The 21,387-nt window shown below is 38.6% G+C and overlaps 1 protein-coding gene across 1 annotated transcript in view; it reads right to left on the bottom strand.

Annotated features, from left to right (window-relative positions):
* LOC106856340 (neural-cadherin-like) overlaps positions 1–21,387 on the bottom strand; it is a 60,813-nt gene that overhangs the window by 20,423 nt on the left and 19,003 nt on the right. Inside the window, exons 6-22 of the mRNA XM_088172252.1 lie at positions 20,013–20,124; positions 18,603–18,852; positions 15,681–15,823; positions 13,211–13,383; positions 12,062–12,230; positions 11,101–11,271; positions 10,394–10,566; positions 9,206–9,373; positions 8,760–9,009; positions 8,535–8,662; positions 7,489–7,675; positions 6,597–6,740; positions 5,242–5,525; positions 3,117–4,731; positions 1,964–2,057; positions 603–787; positions 161–390 (exon numbers count right to left, since the gene is read on the bottom strand). Of these exons, the coding sequence (XP_088028378.1) occupies positions 161–390; positions 603–787; positions 1,964–2,057; positions 3,117–4,731; positions 5,242–5,525; positions 6,597–6,740; positions 7,489–7,675; positions 8,535–8,662; positions 8,760–9,009; positions 9,206–9,373; positions 10,394–10,566; positions 11,101–11,271; positions 12,062–12,230; positions 13,211–13,383; positions 15,681–15,823; positions 18,603–18,852; positions 20,013–20,124 (4,476 nt within the window). The remainder of the gene's footprint in view (positions 1–160; positions 391–602; positions 788–1,963; positions 2,058–3,116; positions 4,732–5,241; positions 5,526–6,596; positions 6,741–7,488; positions 7,676–8,534; positions 8,663–8,759; positions 9,010–9,205; positions 9,374–10,393; positions 10,567–11,100; positions 11,272–12,061; positions 12,231–13,210; positions 13,384–15,680; positions 15,824–18,602; positions 18,853–20,012; positions 20,125–21,387) is intronic.

The following is a 21,387-nucleotide window of genomic DNA, read 5'->3' as shown; positions in this document are numbered from 1 at the left end:
GAGAAAGCTTGAATTAAACAGTTGACAAGTGTTTCTGTCCTGAGTGAAGCAATAAAACTCTTATCTGTAGGTGCAGTATATTTTTCCACTGAGCTTTGGGATATACACCCTACAAACTCAGTGTTTGGGTGAGTTCCACAGATGATCCCAGAGAACAAACCTCAGTTTTAAATGCTGCCATCTCTGCATGCAGTTTCTCAGGTCTGTAATAGGCCAAACCAGCATGGACTGCAAATCTCACATCTGTCTGTTTTCCATCCCTGCTCATCACACTGAAGACAATCACATCACTCAGCTTGGCAGGCAACAGTTTTGCAAGGAACTCCTTGAACTCTCCATGTCTCGTTTTGCCATGTTCATCTCTCCTTATGAACTCCTCTGCTGTGACATCTGGTCAGGGGATTCAAAAATAGATAAACGTGAACAACTGGGAGCTCACAGGTTAATTTCTCTACTTATTTCTTATTTAACAATATGGAAACATATCAGAAAGTGCCCTACAGTGGTAAGCAAATCAAGTGTTGATGTAATAATACCCACATCACATAAACAGTCAGTTAGAGAAGCAGCCATCTAAACTCTCACTAGCAAATAAAACCAACCTGAGAAACGCACAGTGGCTGAGTTTTGTATGGCTTCATTTTCCAGGTCTCTGACATGGATTTGTACTGTAGATACAACATCAGGACAAACTCCATCAGAAACTCTAACTCTTAAGTTGTATATTCCCTGAGGGGTGTTATCCACCATCAGCAAAGACCCAGTCCTCTGATTTAATCTGAAAGATCTAGACAGAAACTTTCAATTAGGAAATCTTCACAAATCGAAGTTGAAGACTCACTTTATTCATTAACATCATTCAGGCAGCCTTAAATGTTACTGTGAAGGTTACAGGGCCAAAACTTAACGGGAATTATCCAACAACCTCAGAAAGGCACTTCAGCCACCTTAACTGAGAAATGGCAATGTGTAGAACTTAGAAAGAGATGTTCCTGCCACTCAGCCTTTCCCAGATTTGAACAGAACACACATGCAGTTGAACCACGTGTTTCAGCACAGTCATCATGGGCAAGCCTCTGAGGTCAGTAATGGAGTGACAAACCCACACTGATCATTCCAGGTTCTCACATCTCTGTCTGGAACAGGCTAAGTCTGTATAAAATCTCTCACAGCATCGTCATTTGATACCTCAAAGGGCCAGTGATCAGCAGTTATGGAAATATTCCATGACCATTATTATGGAACAGTGACCTCTTAACATGGAAACAGGTCCCAGGGGCTGCTGATGGACAAAGTCTTTAATTCTGGGCTACATAAAGCTGTTAAACTTTTAGTCACAGCACAGACTAAAATTCACATTCACTTTCACATCCATTTTTCCCCTTTTGGACAGCATATAGTTATGCCCTAAACCATCTCACTTTATGATACGAACAACTAATGTCTAAGTAGAAATTAAGGATCCAATTCAACATTTCAATTAACAGAAAAAAAACCCCACTAATCTGAGTCATGGTTTTCACATGCAATTGTAAATTTAGCCATCAAAGGAGAGCACCAAATTCCCTTCCACTTTTAATGAAATTACTCAATTCTTTGCTTTTAAATTCAGGATTTGTATTCCATCAACCCTAACATCTAAGAGCAAGCATTAGAAACTCGGCCTATTTTTAAACTGGAGCTTACAGAATGCATATTTTTATGTAAATTAACTATGACATCTGACTAAAAATCAACATCATAGTGTGATCCTGCATTGTCTTGGAAAAAATATTTCATGCAATAATTTCTTAATACCTAGTAACTCAAGTGAAAAAGAAAAAGAGCATTCACAAGGTACATCCCTTAATACACTCAATAACCCTGTCTTTTATGCACATCCTGAACACAGAGAAATACATGGTGAGCTAAATAATTACAGAAGCATAAATATTACTCATTTTGACAGAAATACAATCCTCACTTGAGCAGTTTTCCTTCAGAGAGAAATGTTTTATTGTCCCAGTCATCCTGATCTGGTGCAAACACTTCCCCAAGCACTGTTGTTGACCATTTTCCTGTTGAGATAAATTATAATAAATCTGCATTTAATTTTTGCTTTTCAGTGCACTTGATATTCTGTCACATTCATTACTGCATTTATTATTTTCAGACTCCTGCTCAATTTAGTGATGGTTATGATCCAGGATTCTTAAAACAATGCATAGCCTGTCATATGATTTCTGCCAGTTCTGGCAGTGTGAGTACACTGGAGATGTCACATGAAAGAAGAAAAGCTGGAAACAGCACGAAACACCAGAATTATACATAAATACAATTCTCTAAAAAAAATTCTCAGACAAAAGAAATATTAAAAATCACCACATCAGGAGTTAATCCCAAATGTTTCATTGCTACTCTATTATTTTAAAAAGCACACAAGTGGAACCCAGCAAAAGAAGGAGCATCTTATGGGGTACAGCTGGGAGAGAAGGACATGACTGGGAAAAGGAAAAGGGCAAGAAGGCACCAAGCTGGGCCAGGTCTTGGTGATTTTTCCAGGCCCTTGGGGGCTGGTATAGAAGTGGAGTATCCAATCAATTTTTCTAAAACAGCAAGAGGAACAAATCCAGGGAAGGAGACTTTTGAAATCCACAGTGCAGGTTCAGCAACATGGGAGACTTTTAAGGTTCAGTCTGGAGCCAAGCCAATCTACATGCTTCGTTCTCTCATTTCTACAGTATGGTCTGGTCACATCTTTCTCTAATTTAGGCAATCCAAACTCAGAAAATATAACTGTAAAATACCTGCTGTAGGTGAACATTCATTAATAGAAAATAGATTTTATGGGTTTATAAAAATACTGCTTTTCCTGCAAGTTCAATATATACCTGTTTGCAGCAAACAGCTTTTTGGTAGATAATCTTTTACACACGAAGGTCTGAGTTTTACAAATACATTTCACTTACTCCACTTTACTTAGTAGTTTACAGAACAGAAGCTGCAGTTTTGAAGTATGTAAATCATTAAAGAAATAGATTAACAGAATGCAAGAAAGAAATTAAGCGTAAAACTCTGCCATTTCATGAATCTGATGTAAGATCCAGAATCTGATCTAATATCCATCTAGCACTTACCTTTGTAGTTGTACACATAGACGTCCTTGTGGCCAGACTCATGGCAGTTGTCATTCTCATCACCAACTGTTATAGTCAGGGTGGTTGTGGAGCTCATAGCTGGAATCCCACTATCTGTTATAACTATTGGCAGGTGAAACACCTTCTGCTTTTCTCTGTCAAAGGACCTCAAAGCTGTTATAGTTGCTGTGTTATTTCTGTTGTCAGTAAGAGAAAAATCCAAGGAATTCTGATAATCTGGTGGCAATGAATAGGTAAAGGGTGGCCCATTTTCCTCACTGTCTGGATCAAACGCATGAAGCAGCTTTGATGTATGGTTCATATGCACTATTTCAGGCTTCAATGTATTTTCCCAAACTACAGGCATGTATGGTGCCTCAAACCTTGGTCCATTGTCATTAATATCAAGCAAGTTAATTAAAACTGTAACACTTCCAGTGCGGGCAGGTGTCCCCTGATCTGCAGCTTGTACAATTAAAGTGTATTTTTGAATGGCTTCACGATCAAGTGCATTTGCCACAACCACGTGACCAAACTGGTCAACCACAAACTGTCTCATAGGATCTGAATCTGACTTGATAGAATAGATAATCTTCCCATTCAAATCAGAGTCCTTGTCTGTAGCCCTCACTGTGGTTACTGTAGTACCTACAGGCACGTCTTCAAATACAGGTTTTGTCTGAATAAACTGAGAAAGGAAAGCTGGGCTGTGGTCATTTGAATCTTCCACTTCAATCAGGCACACTGCAACACTAGAAAAATCCAGATCTTCCACAGTAATAGTAAGATTAAACTGTCTTTCACGGGCATTCTCAAAATCCAACTTTTTTTTCAGTCGAACAGTGCCGCATTGTTGTTCCTTGTCGTTCTCAATATAAAACTTCTCATCTGGGTCTCCCCCGATGATACTGAACATTAAGTCTGCATTTTCCCCAATATCTGCATCCATAGCACACACTTGCAGGACTTCTGAGTCGATGGCACTGTTCTCAGGAATTGCTGCCTGCCACAACTTCTTTGTGAATTTCGGAACGTTATCATTGACGTCTGCAACCCAAACAGTGGCAGTGCCAGTTCCTGTTAGCCCTCCCCCGTCTCTTGCTTCAACAATAAGAAAATAACTTTCAGTCCTCTCCCTGTCTAGCAGTCCCCCTGCCACGTGGATGGTCCCAGTATTGGGATTGATATTAAACATGTCAGTCCCAAACTCGTTCTTCACATTCTCCGTTATCCTGTACGCCAGGACAGCATTTAGACCCACGTTTGGGTCGTCGCGATCGAGCGCAGCCATTTCCATGACTAAGGTGTCTGCAGGAGAGTTTTCAAAGACATTGCCATTGCAGTCATCAGGCATGCACGTGAACGTGGGTGCACTGTCATTTATATCCCACACGTTGATGATCACATCAGCAAACCCTGTAAGTCCTCCTCCACCCTCATCAGTAGCCAACACAATGAATCTCCACAGTGCTCTCTCCTCCCGGTCCAGCCTCTTGTGTGAGTAAATGCTGCCTGTTCTCTCATCGATTGTGAAAATATCACCTGCACCATACCCATGCAAGGAGTATCTCAAATCTCCTCCATCAACAACACTATCAGGATCGCTGGCCATAACCTGCACAAGTTTTGAAAAAGAAACAAGCATAGAAAGTATGAAACATGCAGTGATTGCATCACATCCTGTATGCTGCTCCAGTCTAAAGGAGTCCAAGCAAAAGCATATGACATGTCCATGCCAAAGGACAGCAAATCCAGGTACAATTCAGAGCAGGCAAATATGCATTTGTAACAATGTTAACAATTAAAAAATTTTAGTACTAAAATAATATTTTACTTTTCATATTCATACAGGTAATTTAAATATGAAATTATGATAGCTACTTTAAATTGTTAATTATTTGCTTTTCAGGATCAACAAATGATGCATCCTCTTTATCCTACTTACTATCCCTGTAATTTGTATTTTTTTCCACAAAAGTCCATTTCTTCTCTTCAGTGACAAAAAAAATTTGTCAGAATAAACTTCATTAATATATATGCACTGAGTTATTTTTAACATAATTGTACCACAGTAATCTGTGCTCTTTCATTGAAATATTATAATCTGTGGAACTGCATACACTACCTGAAGTACAAAGACTGGCAACACATCCAGTTCCTCAATTATACTTCCATAGTATTCGTTGATAGAAAAAACTGGAGCCTCATCATTTTTATTCATGATGTTGATGATGATAACTGCATAATCCTCCCATTTCCCATCAGAAGCCAACAAGTGGATCTCATACATTTTTGTTTCTTCATAGTCCAGTGGTTGGGCAATGAAAATGGCTCCTGTTTCTGCATCTACATCCAGCACTCCTCCTGTGTTTCCAGCTGTGATCTGATACCGTAGTTTAGCATTTGTTCCTGTCAATTACCAACAGAGTCAGAAAACACACATTTCTTGAAGTAGACTGATGGTGAGATGAAGTACAAATCACACCATGACTGATTAGTAGTATTATTTTTATTTTATCATTTTTGTGGTCTTTTAAAACAAGTGGCTATGTCAGATTACTTAGCAGTCTATTCAGTTCTGGTGTGTCTAACTGTAGTTTGTCTCTACAAAATGTGTCTATGCAATGAAGTAATAATTCTGTTTTTACTTTATTTAGAGAGCAGAAATGAAGTGCCATATATACATCACATCAGGTCCCCTGTCCAACACTATAGAGCAGATTTACAGTACCAAACTAAAGTTCCTTGAGTAGGTAAATCTGCAGAACATCACCACATTTGCCTCAGCCTCCTACAGAGTGGAAGGAATCCAGTGCAGTCAGGATTTCCTTGCACTTCAGAAACACACAGGGAACAGTCCCTGGGACTTGTGCAACAACAAAAAAAGCAGTGTTTCACCATACAGTGAAGCTGAATTAGCAGTGCTCCATGGTCAAAAGATGGAAGCATGTACTGATCCCTCTCTCTTTTACAAGCACTGGTTATGTACTTCTACGTGATTAGTGGCTGAATTTCTGGCTGATTTGTGGATAAAAGAGTGTAGTTAAAATTCATCATATGCATTTAGGAAGTCTAGATTCAAATAAAACAAACAAACCAAACATAAGCTATACTATCCATCATAGAGAAAGCAAATTAATCTCACTGAAATCAAGTCTGTCTTATGCTAGTTAACCAGGACATTTTTACTGGCACTCTATTGTAAGAAAATGATCTGATCTATAAAAAATTTGTATCTGTGGGCACAAAAATTATCTCCTATCATCCTATATTAGTGCATGTCTCCTGAAATAAGAGATTGTGCCTCACAGCTCTATTATGAACTAATGCTCATGCCTGATCAGTGCACACTTAAAAGAAGTTTTAAAATGTAGAGACAGAAAGACATTTCCCTTTCTCACACCACCAAGTAAGTCTTGGTGTGCTGAGATCAACTGATTAATATTTTGGACAGAGCTGTGGGGGATTCCAGTGCTTTACCTTCATCCTCATCATTAGCACTGACTGTAAGGATGGTGGATCCCACATCCTGGTCCTCATCCACGTTCACCTCGTAGACACCCTGGGCAAACACGGGCTGGTTGTCGTTGACATCACTGATGGACACTCGCACATAGGCTGTGTCTGCAGAGACAAGGAGCCAGAGATTCAAATCCCAGCTGTGCCACTTCTGTCAGCTACAATCCCTTAACCTGCCTGCCTGCACATTAAATGAAGACAAATATGCAGACAATACAGAAACAAACCCTTAGGGTTGTGGACTGTATATATACCAACATTACTCAAAAGCACTTGGGTATCAAGTAAATGTCACATCCAATTTGTTTAAACACATACCACATGAATAATTGAATAATTGATGCCTAATATGGCAGTTGTACAGTGTTTGGTCATAACTTTTCATCCTGAAGCCACAAAATTTTAAGTTTTTATTTAAGCAGGGCGATCGATTGAGAAAAAGATTTTCTATCTTGTATATTCCTGCTTCATAATTATTTTTGACTGAATACCGTAACATATGAGTGCTTTGAGAAACACTTGCAACAGCCCAAAGATTTGGATCCTACAAAAAACAGGCACATCTTTGCTAGCTAGAAAACACTCTATAAACTCTAAATATGAAGGTCTATAGGTTTTTTTAATTTCAGAACAAAAACCTTGCTTGATCATCATGTAAAGTTTATCTTCCAGCTCTGACAAAACTGTTGCACAGATAAAGGGTGAAAAAGCCACCACAAAACCAGAAAAACACTCTTTCATAAGACATGGGAAAAAAAAAAAAGAAATTACCATTTAAACTTGTATTTCAGAGCTTCTGTTTTCAGACACAATCCAAATAATATCACACTTAGCACAGCCATCTGTCTCTTACCAGAATTTGGCTTCCCATGCTTTCCAGGTCGAGCTGATTCAGACCCATCCACTGACTTGACTTCCAGAAGGTAGGAGCCCTTCTCCTCTCTGTCAAACACTGAGGTGGTGTAAATGGAGCCTGTCTGGGGGTCCAAGCGAAAACAGGTGTAGTCTCTGCCACTGTCATGTAACAGGGAATAAGTTATCTACAGGATTAAAAAGAAGTGGTTAGTATATACTTTCCTTGTTTGAATAGCTCACAACTAGAATAATACTTAAAGAGAGGAAGAGCTGTCCCATGTCCAAGTACTTGATCAGACCAAGGAAACTGGGTAAAACTGCAGCTTCAGCAATCTGGTCTAAAGCCAACTAACTTCCTTGACTGCTGATCTGTAAAGGAAAATAATTTGTCTAATCAGCTCCTGCTTTCACTAGCACATGTTTGTACAGTGCTTGTGCTGCAGCATTCAAACTCTGCTAATGATCCCAAGTATTCCTACAACAGCCACAGGTGAGCTGCATTTGAACCTGCTCAGGATCACAGGCCATGTTCTACCCTCTATTACATGAATGGCTTTGTGACTTGACTTCAGCTTGCACTCTTGTTCTAAGGATGTGTCAATTTTCCATTTTTTTAATCAGCAAGGAATACATCCTGTTTGGGTGTTAACTTGCCATATTTTGTAAGGATTCAGTTTGCAGTACTGCCAATGATTTCTAACTCACAGAAGGTTTCAACACAGCTTTTCTTCCGTTCATCTATCCAATCTCATTTTAGGTCTATGTAGAACTTTCCAAACAAGGGTATTCTACAGCAAGCATTTCAACTAAGCTACAGGCTGTGTAAATATTTCCTCTTTGTCTTCTTTCTCACATCTACTAGTTTTTGTTGCATTTTTCACAAGGCAAGAGAGAGAAGTATGTAATTAACTACTTTATTTCATTCTACATTTCCCTATAAGTCATCCCTTTTCTAGGTTGAAGATTTCCAGACTATTTAGCCATTGCTCATGCAGAAGTTATTCCATCTTTCATCAGGGGACATGAAGGTCCCCACACTCTCACCTCACCATGCTGACCAAGGTCAAGGTCGGTGGCAGACACCTGAGTGACAAATGTCCCCACATCAGCTCCCTCTGTTACCGAGGCTTCATAAATGGATGAAGTGAAGAACGGGACATTATCATTGACATCTAGAACATCAAAAAGAGTACACAGAGAGAAAACCATAAAACTTCAAAGGAAAATAGTGCAGGGTTATACTGTGACATCACTGAACAGCTCACACACCTGTGACATTAACATAGACCGTGGTGAATGCTGCCAGAGGAACTGCAGCCACGTTCTGTGCTCGCACCCGCAGCAGAAAGTTCTTTGTTGTTTCATAATCCAGTGGCTCAGCTACCAGGATTGAAGCAGAACCATCATGTCTGTTTGGAGTCAGGTAGAAACGAACTGGCATGTTGGTCTCTGGGACAAGCCCCTCTTCCAAGTTGTAAGTGACACGGGGATCTCCAAGGGGAGAAGTTGCTTTGATTGTCTGCACAGTTCAAAAAGTGTGTGTAATCAACCCCTCTGTAAGTACAGCAACATTTCTAAAAGCTTTTGTGTTTTGATGCTCCCAGATACTCAGCTACAAAACACAAAACTCTTATAAAAGCTCTCTACATTTAAGCAAATAAACAATGTTCAGTAATTCTGCAGCCTGAGAGCTACAGACAGACAGGCAATCTTACCAAAATTGAGGCATCCCGTGTGGTATTCTCTGGAATAACAACTTCATAGCTGTCTCTTTCCCACTGTGGAGGCTGGTTTTTTGCACTGGTTACAGTTACAGCAAGTTCAACTTTACTGCTCCTGTTGCCTCCATCTGTAGCAATAATCTCGCGAATTATAGATGACTTCTGAACAGTAAAAAAGGTTTCATTACAGAAGGTTTTGAGCAGGCCTCCAAAATAAATTAATACATAAAATTAAAGGTGCACTTAAAAATAACCCTCACAGAGGAAAAAGATCTGAAGCTGGACTCAAAATATCAACTAGGTGTAAATTTGCTGAAAATTTTATTTACTTTACTGAAGATGGTTGTCAAATTTTGCTATATGTTTCAATAAACCTAAGCAAATGTCACACAAAATTTAAAACCAAACAGAACAAAAAAAAAAAAAACCACTTTATGAAGTTCTCAAGCTTACCTATTAACAGCTCTTGTTATTAAGTCTATAGGGTTCTTAGATTCATTAAAGAAAATATGATAGAAGGATACCCCTTTGCCAAAGTTTTGTGTGTACTGCAGTTACTTAGAAGTTAAATGTCAGTATTAAAAATATCTTTTTAAAGATTGACATCTACAACTATCGTTCCATTTCAAAACAAATTACTTTAAAACCTGAAAATATCAAACTTCTTGTATAGGTATTTAGAAATAGCTGAAACTGATCAATTTTAGATAACTAAATGAATTATGCTTTCACCTTCCTGAGGGACAGCTATGCTTAATGCAACACAGCTGACATATATCAAGTTGGCAATCTGTATCAGGACCAAAATTTCATGCTTGTTCCCATTCAGGTTTGTGTCTTGACTCATTGCCTGTTAACACAATGAAGTCCTGCACTTGGGCTCCCTCTCCCCTGCTTATGACCCCAGACTTCCAGCCCTTGGAATCAGCATGCCAGAGCCTGGGAAATGGGAAGAGCAAGTCTCAGAGGCAATGCTGTGGCTGCTGCTTCCCAGCTGAAAGCAGGGTTTGTTCATATGCAATTCACAATCCATGAACCCAACAGCTAAAAGCCTGAGACTCATGTTTAATTTAAATAGTTGCATTGATCCTTTAACCTGTGGGGGTAACCCAAACTCATCACCTCAGTCCTTCCTACAATATATTGAAATAGTCAGCTTAAAAAGGAAAGCAAACACTATACCTGAGATATGGGTTGGTTCACAAACACCCAGCCTGTGGTAGGATTAATCTGTAAATAATTTGGTTCATCACTTGCTATGGAATATGTAATGGCAGCATTTGAGCTGTAGTCATCATCACGGGCTGCAACACGCAGGAAGCTGGTCCCAACTCTTGTGTCCTCTCTGAGGAAATCTAATGTAAGGAAAGGATATTTCAAATTGATCATTAATTTGCTAAACTCTACCATGGACATTCTAGTAAGTCCGAAAGAAATAACTGCCATACATCATTATTTTTGTATAATTTTCTCTTCCTTGGAACAATGGCCACACACACTGAGTATTTCAAAGGGCTGCTATCACTCCAGAGCTACAGATCATATCTGAACTTCATATTACCCCAGTCATAACCTGGAATTCTTATTTCTTATAAGATACTTCTTTTAACTGTGTTTTAACTCAGAGAATAATTGCTCTGTATGAATGACATGGCTATTGTTTCAAGGAACTTTCCCATAAGGCAGGTCTATGTTATATCACACATTACATGTTATATCACACATTACACAGACTAACAGCTCTGCAATAAATAAGCAAAGTGCATCTCTGGATGCATCAAAATTTGTCACATATTCTACTGCCAGGAAAGGCAAAAACCCAAATATCTGAGACATGGGGTACGCTCACACTCAAGGCACTGAAACTCTATCCAATGACTCTCAATTACATTCATAGTGGGTGTTTTCAAATCTGGGATCATTGTCATTTTGGTCCAGGATGACAACATTTATCTGACATATTCCAATGAGTGGCTCCGCTGCCTGATCTGTTGCTGTCACAGTGATTGGATATTCCCTCTGCTTTTCTCGATCAAATACCTGAACAGTTGTCAGAACTCCTGAAAACAAATTAAATATCAAAGAGTTAAAATTCTGTGCATCTGGCAATATTGTACATGCAGATGTTTATTCTTCTGTCAATACACTGCGATACAAAGCAGTAGGTTAAGTACACCTATGACATTGGCTTCAGGTTCAAGGATCCAAACACCAAGATTTAAAAATTGCAGCAGCTGACATTGTACTGCTCAGGCAGACTCAAACTTTAGTTACACTTACATCTACATGCAATAGGAATTTGAATTAAAATGGAAGTGTAATTTAAGTTTAGAAAATGGAGATAAGTACAAACTAAGAGAATGAGTTTCTCAAAAAAATATTTCTTTTGAAGAGCTGTAAGTACAGGCTAAAGGAATGTTTTATATCTTTTATCCTCCAGAAGTTCAGCCTGAACTTCAAAACTGAAGTTTTGGCCTTCTAAGATTTAGTTCCCTTGCTGTTTGTAAGACTGCTGTCATTTGGATAAATCACTTATATGCCATTAGCAATGTTGCAAGATAATGTACACTTAAAATAGGTTTGTTTGGGTTTTTTAAATCCAGTTACAAAAACACACAAATTACTTCACAAAGCAGAACTTCCTGCTAGAATAAGAGTTTTAGTTCACTACTGGACGTGTATGAAACTTAGTTTCATGGAAGACTTGTTCATGCAGTTAATACAGTTTAAATTTGGTCTGCTGCCAAAACACTAAATGAAAAAGCATGAAGTCTGATTTTATCTAAGCCTTTTCTCCAACAGTGTTACAAGGTGGTTTCTCTACACCATTATCAGTTCTGTTTGCCTTACCTGTGTCAGGATGAATGCTAAATGCTGGTAGGACACCATCTCTGTGCATCAAGCCATATTTCACTATACCATTGGCCCCTTCATCAGCATCAGTGGCTTCAACCTGCAGGACAACAGTCCCTGAAGGCTGATTTTCCAGGACAGAGGCATGTTCCCGATAATACTGGCACTAAGAGAAGGGAGGAAAAGAAAGAAAGAAAAATTTTAAGAAGAGAAAAACAAAGGGCTTCCCTTGCCATTTGATTTGATTACTAGCAGGAGAAAAAAAGAATTATTTAGCTACAGTTGCACTGCTATGCTCTGCTGTTAAAGCCTTATCTGTACCACGATTAATTTAAATTTCCCTTGTTATTTTGTGGTTCTGCAAACAACATACAACATGAGGCCTCTGAGCATCTCTAGCTAATGCAAATATTTGGAGAAAAAGTTGCTTCCAAATGCAAATCTTTTTCTGTATTAGCAAAGGTCTAATGAAAAAGAGGGCATACACTTGCCCAAACCACAGAATTGTTTTGATCAGAAAGGGATTTCTACACAAAGTAACTTTGTCAAGGAGAGATTACTGAGAATTTCTAAGACTAACATGAATAGTTGCTGACTTTTTAATACATGCTACATTGTCATCAACATCAGTACCACACCTGAAACTTTGAGACAAAAGATCTTTAACACAACTTAACATTCTGAAACTGAATTCAAGCATTTATTTTTACAGTACTTCACTATTAAACCTGAAACACTCATTCTTCTCTCTTTCATTAGTTCCAGACACACAATCATCAAAGGAAGCCTATGTAATTTAGAGAGGTATTCTGGAGTATTTTGGAACAAGCCCACTGCACAGACAGCTGTCCCTATGGATTCCTGCTCACATGTGTCACATGGGATCTCCAAAAGTGTTTCACTTGGCCTCACCCTCTGAAATGCCAGAGATGAGGTTCAGGGAACAGACAGGAGCTCACAGGAGCTGTTCTGCCACATGAGCAGAACAAACCCTGAAGGCCTTAAGGAGGGATGGAAAAGAAGGAGAAGATTTAGAGGGAAGCAGAGCACCTCTTGACCAGATCATCTGCTGCACACCTGCAGTGCCAACAGTGTTAAAACATTTTTACACAGTCCAGTGCAAATGATAGAGGCTCATATATTTACCTTCTGAAAGACAGGTTTGTTATTGTTGACATCATCAATTTTCACAACAACCTGGGCAGTACTTGAGAGAGGATGGGGCCCTCCAGAGGCGTTATCATCAGTGGCTGTGACATTCAGGACATATTCTGTCCCCTGCAGCTTAGGAAATGGGCTTGCACGAAGTCTTACTAGCCCTGTAAAACCAACAGGTTGTGGGGTTTTGCTGCATTAACCCATTCCCATTATTCTCCTCACTAGTAAGCATGACAACAAAGCACTCTGGCTTACCTATTCACCAATAAACCATAAGGCTGTACTATCTAATTTAACTACAGTGTTTTTACTGCAGTCCCACATTAAAACAAAATTAAGACATCACAACAGGTTTGTCTACAGAGCAAACTGAGCCAACAGCCACAACTCAGCTGATCTGTACATAATGGCTTTCATCAATCTGCAGCTCCCATGGACAGCTCAGCTGAACTGCTTCAAGTTTCCTTCCTGCAGCTCAGTCACAGCAGCACTGAGCTACAGAGGCACAGGCTGAGAAACCCCTGTTCTGCCACTCAGAATTCCCACAGCTGGGACACAGAAAGAAAGAAAGAAAGGAGCTACAAATGCAAAAGGGACCACAGCTGCCTGAGATCCTGCAGAAAGAGGCTGTCATTCTTTTGCTCCACCATCCATCACAGCTGTTATTCATCAAGAATAATCACAATTGTCATCACAACAGAGTATTTTCACAGCATCAGTGTCACTCAATTTACTTGAAAATTTATTGTTCTAGCTGCAGCATTTATCTTTGACACTTCTCCACTTTACCTCCACATCTCTACAACAAGGGGGTACAGGCTATTCCCCTGACATCATTCCTGAAAAGAAACTGCTGTAAGTCACTCTATAAACTTCTACTGGTTCATTCAGCAACAAAAGCCTAGAAGTGTTTTGGAAAAAATGCTAATGTTCCTAAAGTTAAGTTTCAAATACTATAAACTTAATTGGCAAAAAAGTATAAATGTACCTATATAAGATTTTCTATATTAAAACTGTGGAGCTAACCCCAAGAGATGCTATCAATCAAATGTTAGGATGCTTTGATCAAAAAAATCTGTTTCTTACAAAAAAGATTTTCAGAAGTGTCAGGTATATTAGTGCTGTAGCATTTAGACACTTTCAAAACCTTTGTTCCTCTTCAGGTGCAAAGCATCTGTAGAAATTTAACTCTCAGAACATGCAAGTCTATTTTTAAGTTAGAAAGGAAGTAAAGGATCTCATAGTAAACTCAGGGTCATGATTCAATGCTTGCAAGTTACCTGCAGACCATATTTTTGGGAACGTTTCAGAATCTAACATTAATATTTCAAAACCATGATTGCACTGAAATTAATCATCATGTTAAGTGAACTCTGTGAAAGAAAGGGAAGGAATAACTAAGGACAGTTTACTCCTTCCTTTGTATTCAATGCTTCTACTTTGGAAAATCTAAGTTCAGTTTTGACTGCAGTTCAAAATACAAAATAGTTTAACTGAAGTTAATTAAGTTACTTCAATCCTTCAATGGGATTTCAATTTGTTTGCCTGTTTCAATCTCAAAACATCCTCTTCTGTTTTTTCAAGCAATCAACAGCAAATAAATCCTATTAATTTAAAGGGATATGCCAACCTACTCAGATGTTGGTGTTTGTGCACTTATTTTTTTTTAATGAAGACTCCAATGTGGTGGGAACCTTTTTTCTTTTCATGTTTTGAAAATTTATGACTATTGAAAAAAGTTGAAAAAGATGCAAAAACTGGCATTTCAGAACAAATGCCTTAAACTGCAAAGTATTTTCCACACATCTTTTTTTCTCATGCATGCAGTATTCTTGGCTAAACAACACTGGTCATGTGAATGATTTTAGCCTTAAATCAAAAATATACTTATTTAATTCAGATTTTATATACTTTTACTTTCACTGAAATAAAACAGTGAAGTTGGAGGTGGAACACATTCCACCTCATCTTGTGTGTCACCATAACACAGATAAGTTCAGCCAAGAAATGTTTGCTCTCACCAGCATAATCAGGACATTGACACAAGCATGGGTGGGAAAAGCCTCATTTAAAATCCCAGATGTCCAGTTTCTTATATTAAATTCTATTCATATACTTGTCTGACATTTTGGAATGTCACCCTGTTATCAATAATAACATTCTCTATTAAGTGACTGTCTCTTAAGCTACCTGTTATCTATAATAATGCCCTCTATTTAGTTACTGACTTAAAGCCAACACTGAACAGCTATGAGAGGTCAATTATACACAGATTTTAGGAAATGATACCATTTAAAAAATATTATAAGAAAGCATATGCATTCCTTCCCTGCATTTTTTAAAATTAGGCTTCAAAGACAGTGTATGCTATTCAGTTTGATAGTAAGACCAAATTCAAGGTGCATCACAACAGAATCAACATTATGACCACAGCAGCAAATATCTAATATTTAATTACCTTTCTTAGGGTCAATAACAAAGTTCCCTTTCTGATTCCCAGACAGAATATCATATGTCACACCATCTCCATCAGGATCAACAGCATTAACTGTGGCAATCAGAGTGTTTGGGCCTGCATCTTCAGAAACAAAGCTCCTGTAGCTGTTAAAAAATCCAGACAGCACATTCATTAATTTAACCAGGATATAATATATAGAGAAGTAAGCTTTACAACACCTACTAACTACCTGTTCAAAGGGCACTGCAGGAATTTGTAATTTTCTAATGCAATTACACTGATATGATGCTTTTTTGTTAAGCAGTGAAATTACAGCATTGATGATCTATCCAACCATCCACATCTTTCTGTTGTTACCCCCACATTTCCACTCCAAACTTCCAGCAGCATCACAGCCTTGAAGATGAGCTGTGCAACAAGACTTGTGCTACATGCAGAATTCACTTGGGTGTCTTAATTTAAAAAAAAATGAGCTTCCTGATTCACAGACTCCAAGCAAACATTTGTTAAGTTCGAGCAGTTCTCATTACAGCACTTTCTGACACAAGCCCTCAAAATACTTTCAGTGCAGTCCTTGCCCCAGCAGGACTAAGATGAGAATGCGATGTGGAGGATCTGTGTGTAATGTCAGTTTTACAAAAATCTCTGCTCAAGTCCAGACACATCACTGACATTGTAAGCTCTTAAGAGGCATTATCAGCCTAAGCTTAATGCTCTCTGGAGTAGAAAAGCCCCCTGCTTTAGCAAAGTCCCAAATATTTATTATTTTATCTGACTGGATTGAGCGTGTGTCACACTAAGCATCCACCAGGCCTGTCCCCAGTAGATATCCCAAAGCTCAGCTGTAAGAATGAACTGCATCTGGCTGTGTCCAGCATAGCACAGATGCACCACAGGGTTACAGTGCTCATGGACACACTGGCCAGATGCTGAGAACAGCAAAAAATTCAAAGGAAAACAAAATGAATGCACAGAAAAGCTTTTCCTCCGCTTTTGTTGTCAAGACACGTTTTCCAAAAAACCTCCCCAGAAACAGCTTCTTTTCTTCTCCCAATTTTATATGCAATGAAGTAAGTGAAGTAAATTATTCTAGTTTAGCTCAGTCACAACGATCAAGACAAGACACTGTCTTAGCTCTGAATCTCAAAAGCATATGAACAGTAATTCTGATAATTTTTTACATTAAATACAGGGAGAGAGGAGTTAAGAAGAGATCTCTTAAAAAAGAAAGTAAAACAACATAAAATAGAGTGGCAGTCTTAAGCATTTCATAACTGAGATAAAGAATAACTGTGATGAAAAAGAGCTCATGGAAAGGAATCATCTGTTTATACTGGGCTATAAATCTGTTTGAACAAAGGGCTAGAAGGACAACATCATCACCTAGATTTGTACTAGACTGCCACAGAGCACAACATTAACTGCAAACAGGCACTCAACAGGCCCCAATTTACCTGTGTTCACAATGGCTCTATTTCATGGAAAATTTCAACTAAGTTCTGTCTGAAATTTACCTCTGGGTTCAAGATATTTTTCATAATGGGAAAGATAAAGCAAAATCAAAGCCTAGGTAACCAAAAACTTGAGATAGTTTGTATTCCAGGAGATTAATTCAATTCTAATGCCTAACTACAGGTACACACAATAGTAGTTTCCCTGCTATTGCAGAAAGAACAGAAAAGCTTCTTGTGAAGGTTTGGTAATTTAAAATTATATTCATTTTAATCATATTCTTCAGTAAACGTTAAGTACAAGAGCTGGCAGGGGTTTTTTTTCAAACTATGTTTTCTGTTTCAAATTGTTAGAGATGTTTACAGCATCTTAAATAGTATCACTTGCTTCTGATTAAAATATTAGGAACAGATGCAGATAAATATTCAATATCTCTGAATAGTAAAATAAATAAATAAATTAAAAATAGGCATCAGCAGAAGAGTAGGAAATGTAACCTGGTTTAGTATTTGAAAATGTAGAGATATCCAATAATAAATTGCAAAAGATCAAATTTTTCCAAGTCATATCTCCTCAGCAATGTTTAGAAAAGAAAGGAAGGCACAAGATTTTGAAGCCAGAGTTTATCTGCACATAAAACAAGGACTGTCAGAAAGCTTTGATGTTTTGTTCAGCTAAAACCCAAGCTTAGCATCACCGAAATCTTTGCCTTGGTTTTGTTCTGAGCAACTTCTACTTTTAAGAATAGAAGGCTGGTGCAAAAGTTGACTGGAAATTCCATTACTAAGTCTCTAATACCAGTATAAGTTTATAGTACTTCTGGCATTGCTTTGGATGCTTCTGAGTCCCAGCTATGGAAGAAAAGTCCTTACATGCATTTAGAAGAAAAAAAAATACATACAGTTTGTAGGACATGAGACTAAGTGAAATTAAGTGAACTCCTGTTAATGGCATTTATCTTGTGGGTTTTGTAATTCAGCTGCCATTTAGGATTGTGTCATCTAAGCATTTTTCTTTGACAGCTATAAACCAGGGATGCAGACTGCTGACTCTAAGTTTAAACTGCCTAATTAAAAGGCAAAATTCCCCCATGTCTCTGGATGAGGGCTGATGGCAACAACTGCCTGCTTCTTCTGCCTGATTTCCTTTGGTGGTGGAGGAACTGATATAACTGAACTGTAAAACCTGAAATTATTCCACCATATCTTCCAGTACACACGGGAAAAAATAAAAGTGCATAAAAGAGATATGATCAACAACAAGAAATAAAAACATAATAAAATACATTGTCTATATACTGCCTTTTTTTTTTAACTGGGAGTCTCAGAGTCCAAATATCACCCCACATTTGTCAGACCAGCTCTCAGCTTTGATTGAAGCAAAGCCAGTTACCATCCTGTGAGCAGCCTTTCAACCAAAATACAAAAAGCAACAGTAAAAGATAACAGAGTCTGAAGAGTATCTATTTACATTGTCTGAGAAAACTCAGGTGCTTCATCATTCACATTGGAGACATGGATCCTCACAGTGGCTGTCCCAGTCCTGGGCTCTTCCCCTTGATCCACAGCCATAATGATGAACTCGTAGAGGTGGTTCGGGCGCTCATAGTCCAACCGTGTTGCTGGGAAAATAATGCCTTGAGAAGTAATGCTGAAGTCCTGGCTCAGAGTGTAATACAGCAACTGGGCATTCTCCTTCGAATCACAGTCAGTGGCTGTCACTGGTAGAAGGGAAAGACATTGTGTAGATCAAAGTTAGTAAACTGGAACTGGAAGAACATTTACTACTACTGTAGCAGGACTTGCCTTGGCATGTGGTGCTTGAAATCAGTCAGAAAACTGCTGTCCCTTGTGCTTTTTAGTGAACTAACCCTTACTCAAAAATAAGGCATTTAAAAAAACAAAAGCGAAGTCCTGGGAGAATTAGGATGCTAGATCTTGACTTTGTCAAGGAGTCCTGTATCATCAAGAATATATTCCCACATAGAGAAGTGTACACTGCTGACTTCAAATCACTCAGATCACACACTGTGCAATTAAAGATGGAATATTTACCTACATTATTCAACTGATGTCCATTATGTGTTTGGCAGATCCCATTCATAACCTACAAATATCTATGTTAAAAGCACAGTTTCCAGACCAGTAACTGACAAACTACCACTACTACAGGATAAATCACTAAGTAGAACAGTAGGAGGTTATAGAATCCTATTTATTAGGGAAAAGCAATTTTCCTGCAGTTGAATTTCCTTTGCCCCTTCAAGATTTAGAGAAAGCTTATGTAAGAGTTAAAAACTAATACAAGGCCCTTGTACAATTGCTTAATTGAAACAAATTTGCCTTATTGCTACACTTCACAGAGCACCACCACTTGAAGCTCAAATTCTTGGTCTCACTGGGAAGAAGAAAAGTCTCCTTGCCAAGCATCCAAACAAAACCTCACATAGAAGAGTTAAACTGTACAAGAGGCTTTTAATGCAGGAGAGCAGAATTCCTACAGCAAGCCCACACAGGACTCTCAGAGACAGGCAGAGAAGGTGAGCTGAGGTGTCCATAACTTCACTCTCTTCCTTCAAGAAATATAGCAAGACTGCTACCTACTATCAGCCTGCTGCTGTAATACCAACCACAACAAAGCTCTGTTACTTCAGAATTCCACAAAGAAAATCTGTTTCCTTTATCTTCTTGTCCCCCAAAATTGTTAGGGCTGTGGCAGTAGTAAATAACTCTGACATGAATCTACAAGATGTCATTTGCCTTCAGAGAGAGCTGAAACTATCCACACTGGGACAGGTAATTTTGCTTTCTGGACTGAATTTTAAATAGTGCAAGGGAGAAAAATACAGTGAATGTAATAAATAGCTTCAGGAGCACTAACCTTGGAGAAGTGCAGTTGTCATAGGAACTGTTTCAGGAACACCGACTTTGCTGTAAATCGACTGATGAAATTCAGGGGCGCAATCATTCACATCTGTGATTACAACCAAAACCTTTATGGAGAAGAGGGGAATGTTAAACAGCAAAGTGAATCAAGGGAATGACCTTACTGCTCTGGAAATATCGCATGGAAGAATTTCCCAAAAACATCCTTGAAGTCTTCAGCAGCCATAGGATAAGACATTTTTCTTACATTGCTCTTTTCCTGCTGAGTGCCATTGAAATATTACATTCCAAGATACTAGCAATTGCCAAGTCCCTGACCCTGCAGCAATGTTTTCCACTCACCCTTCATCTCCATTGATTATTCCTTATTACTAATTTAAAGGAAAATGGACCATCTGCTTGCCAAGCACTCTTTTTCCATTATCTTATCTTGCAACACTTCTGTGATTTGTAACACTAAAAACTCTACTGCCAAGCATATTACATTTTAGCAGTATAAATCTCCAAGACCAAGTTCTGAATTCAATTACAGCAGCACAAATCAGATATAAGTGGAACTGATCTCCAGGGAAGTGGTCAGAGCCCCAAGCCTGGCAGAGCTCAGGGAGTGCTCTCAGGCATAGGGTGGGATTGTTGGGGTGTCTGTGCAGGGCCAGAAGTTGGACTTGATCCTTGTGAGTCCCTTCCAACTCAGAATATTCCATGGTTCTGGTAAACCAAGTAAGAGATACAATTTTGGCTCTAACATCTTTACAAATGCTTTCTTATTCCTGTGTCAAATATGAGTGCACAGTTGCATAGTTTACACTCCCAACAGAAAGGAGTGTAAGGAGCCCTTCTGGTGGCTCATCCTGCTGCATCTCATGCAGTTAGGGAGGCATTCTGCATTACAGAGCACCAGGCAGAGGTGTATTCCATGAGCCTTGCAGAGCAGACATGCATGAGCTAGAGCTGCTCTCTCCAGTGTTGAGGTTGTATCAGTGTAAAGCAGGTGCAAGTTAAACTACCTGTAGGCTAAACATATAAAATCATCTCATAATCTTCTTTTGAGGCGTATTTTACCATTCTTCATCTTGTAGTACACAAGGGTGAACAGAAACTATCAGGTTCTGGTGTGCTACAGTGTTAGTTACACTGGCATACTGCTTCCTGTCTCTCTGTGTCCTCACACTTAATCCTAATAATCCTGTCTCCAGTTCCCTATCCTACTTCTCGCAGAGGAACAAACTCACATAGTATGCTCTTCCTAGCTCAGTGAACCTCTGAATGCAAATAACTGTAATAATTATATTAAGAAATATTTATGCTGTCAAACAGCTTTCTAAAATACTACAAAATGTCAGCTTTTAATATCAGTGATTTTTTTATTA

This window comes from Sturnus vulgaris, chromosome 12 (assembly GCF_052056855.1).
Source record: "Sturnus vulgaris isolate bStuVul1 chromosome 12, bStuVul1.hap1, whole genome shotgun sequence".
Taxonomy (NCBI): domain Eukaryota; kingdom Metazoa; phylum Chordata; class Aves; order Passeriformes; family Sturnidae; genus Sturnus; species Sturnus vulgaris.
This window is presented reverse-complemented; position numbering and strand designations above follow the sequence as displayed.